This window comes from Notothenia coriiceps, unplaced genomic scaffold (assembly GCF_000735185.1).
Source record: "Notothenia coriiceps isolate Sejong01 unplaced genomic scaffold, NC01 NC01_scaffold00010590, whole genome shotgun sequence".
Taxonomy (NCBI): Eukaryota; Metazoa; Chordata; class Actinopteri; order Perciformes; family Nototheniidae; genus Notothenia; species Notothenia coriiceps.
In genome coordinates, this window is record NW_011343291.1 from 165,571 (window position 1) to 168,664 (window position 3,094).

The 3,094-nt window shown below is 46.4% G+C and overlaps 1 protein-coding gene across 1 annotated transcript in view; it reads left to right on the top strand.

The window, feature by feature from the left end:
• LOC104946049 (E3 ubiquitin-protein ligase RNF31-like) overlaps positions 1 to 2,707 on the top strand; it is a 9,357-nt gene extending 6,650 nt beyond the window's left edge. The window contains exons 3-6 of the mRNA XM_010771793.1: positions 501 to 652; positions 956 to 1,152; positions 1,316 to 1,546; positions 2,312 to 2,707. Of these exons, the coding sequence (XP_010770095.1) occupies positions 501 to 652; positions 956 to 1,152; positions 1,316 to 1,546; positions 2,312 to 2,707 (976 nt within the window). The remainder of the gene's footprint in view (positions 1 to 500; positions 653 to 955; positions 1,153 to 1,315; positions 1,547 to 2,311) is intronic.
• The last annotated feature ends 387 nt before the right edge of the window (positions 2,708 to 3,094 follow it).

The window sequence follows — 3,094 nt, forward strand, 5'->3', positions numbered from 1 at the left end:
GCTACGGCTATTGGGCCAACTCCACCAATCAGGAGGAGACAGCCACGGACATTGCCGTTGGAAAGCGCTGGAGACGCTGTAGTACATATGCCAGGCCTGTAGATGGTGCTGTTCTCACAGAATCAGCCCATGCAAAGACAGTTAAATTGAGCGAAATGAGGAATGGCTAAAATTCATGATCTGTTTGGTATTTTGAAAAATAAAAAGTATAAATATGCCTTATATAGGTATGGTCCTACACTATATTATTCAAATATAGCATGATAGGTCCACTTTAACTTAGCTTTTATATCATATACTATTGTGTTTTTATTTGATCTAATGATGGTTTACTTCCTCAGTTGTATCCTTTATTTAGGTTTGTGTTTTTCTAACACTTTGTGCCCATGCAAAATGAAGTGAATGAAGGATTTATGATGCTGTTGCGGTGCTGTAAAAGAAAGGAGAGAAGCAGCTTGACTATACCTTGAATGTGATTGTATTGCTTTACTGTCTTCCAGTCCCTCTCTGTCCCCTTGGGAGTGTTCTCACTGCACCACAGTGAACGAGATGCGAGCCGTGCTCTGCTCCACCTGCGAGCGCCCGCGCCTCTCTACAGCTGCATCCATCGCTCTGGAGAGCCCCATGTTGGTCCCTACCTCTCCCAGCACAGGTGAGACCGAGAGATAACTCAATACAAATACACGTTACTTAAACTGCACCTTTCACAACAAAACTACAAAGTTGAACTTGGCAGTGAAGCTGGAAGAAGTCTTGAGTTTTGCAGGACCGTTTAGCACCATCTGTTGGCTGTGCTGAATACTTTCATCACAGCATATTTGAAAGAGGTTCTTACATGTGCAATAAGTATTAATAAAACTCTGAAAAATGAAGGTATAAGAACACAAGTCCCTCAAGGAAACAAAGTCACTTCATGTGTTACGGTTTGATTGAGCTGTGTCTTCTCCCCCCTCAGATTGGCAGTGTAAGAGCTGCACAGTTGTGAATCAGGGCAGCAGCATCCTGTGTGAGGTGTGTGAGCGCCCCCGTCTGGCCACTCGCCCGCCTGCCGCCTCACTTCTGTCCAGCCTAGGGTCTCTGTTCAGCCCAGCGTCTCTGGCCAGCCCAGCGTCTCTGGCCAGCCCAGCGTCTCTGGCCGAGTCTGGGACAAAGGTTTGTCTTACTGCTGCTGATAAAGCTCGATTCAACTCTTCATTTTTACATTTGAAGACATCAGCATGTTGTTTGGGTTGCTCTTTAACATCCGTTCCTTCAATTAGAAAGAGGAAGATACGACAATGTGCTCTTCAATGTTTCTACTGTGTCTTTTTTTCAGTCTGTTTCACAGTGGATGTGCGAGTTCTGCACCTACGTCAACACACATCCCGTGGTGGTGTGTGAGATGTGCAACCTGTCAGGTAAAGACTCAGCCCAGCCGGCTGCGTCCAGCCCCAAAGAAAAACCCCAGGTGGGAGTAAAGCCTCAACCCAAGCCCAGAGTCAACCTGGATGCCAAAAGACAGAAGATGATGAGAGACGACGGCCTCTATCTCCTCAAGCAGATCAGAGTATGTCAACACAAATGCATCTCCCATTTCCCCCCAAAAAACTGTCCAAAGCCCCAAAGATAGTCTACTCCAGGGGTCGGCAACCTTTTTGCCATTTAAAAAAAAAACGTTGATCAGTGTGCCGACGATCGTGAACTGTCAACAGGAGGGCGGGGGGAGCCTCGCTGCGGGGAAGCAGTGTGTGGACCTGTCAGCGCAACTTACATGATGCCGAATTTAACAAACACATTTAAATAATTGGTTTAAACGGCATTATAATAATGACGACCGTCCGTTCTGTGTAGCATGTTATTTTCGATGAGAGATGAGCAGATCGCCACTGGGCTTTCAACTAAAGACACAGCCACGCAAAAACTGCGGCATGTGTACAGCTCCTTATGGGTACTGCAATTTGTGAAGTGCGGGGGCGCGCTCCGGCAGCACTTCACCCCTGATCGTTTCACCACGTAGGAAAGCAGCAGCAAGTCGACTGGAGTTAAAGAGAGCGGGGCTGCGTTGCGTGCATGGCTTCCTTCTGCAGGTAACGGGGAGACGTTCAGGATCCGAAAATAATATTTAAATATTTTGCACACTTATTCCACTTGTGCCACTGGTTACGGTGCCGCGTGCCACCATTGGCATGCGGCACCGTAACCAGGGGTTGCCGAACCCTGGTCTACTCTATATATTAAAACAGGGAGAAGCAGCAAATCCTCGCCTTCAGTATTGAAATTATTTGCAGGGATTAAATAAAACTACCAGATTCGCTCTGTTTCTCCTTGGTAGGAAGCAGAAAAGCGCGACATCAGTGCTGAGGAGGTGTACGCAGCCATCGGCCTGTGCGGCGGCAGCAACACCAACCCCTGTGATTGGCTGACGTCAGAGCTGCCTCACCTGCTCGACCAAATCTGCGCCATGGCTGCTTCCGTTCAGCAACCCGCGGAGAAGAAAGTGGGTGAGGAGGAGCAGCAGGAGGAGCAGGAGGAGCACGGCGGGCAGAGCGTCGCAGGAGAAGGTGTGAAGCTGTCCAGAGCCGAGGCCAAGCTGGCCTGGCTGTCTGCAGGAGGAGACATAGACAAGGCTGTGAGACAGCTGCTGAGGGACAGACGAGCCAAGGTGGGAATATTAAAAATGACTCTTAAACACAGTATATTCAAAAGATGTGTTCCTGCTGGAGGATGATACGTTTAAGCTGTGATTTGAGATCCCTATGCCTTTATTAAACATATTATTAATATCCTATGTTTAATGAAATCTGGAACTGATAACATAACTGGGTTTGACCGTCAACCAAAACTAAGCTTGCTGGTTATTGCTCCTTTTTATATCTGATTTCTGACCCTGTAGAATCTAAGAACATCATTGAATATTATCTCCTTAGTAACAACCATCATTTATGTTTGGCTACAGTCAAATATCAAATACCAGTGGTGAACCGTCAGGGCCTTCAAGGTATTCAGAGAATACCCTGGGACACTTAGATAAAACAAACAAAAAATCGATTTACTTATATAAATAAAATGAATAAATGAGAATGGTATCTGTGTTGTTGATCTGTAATATTACAGT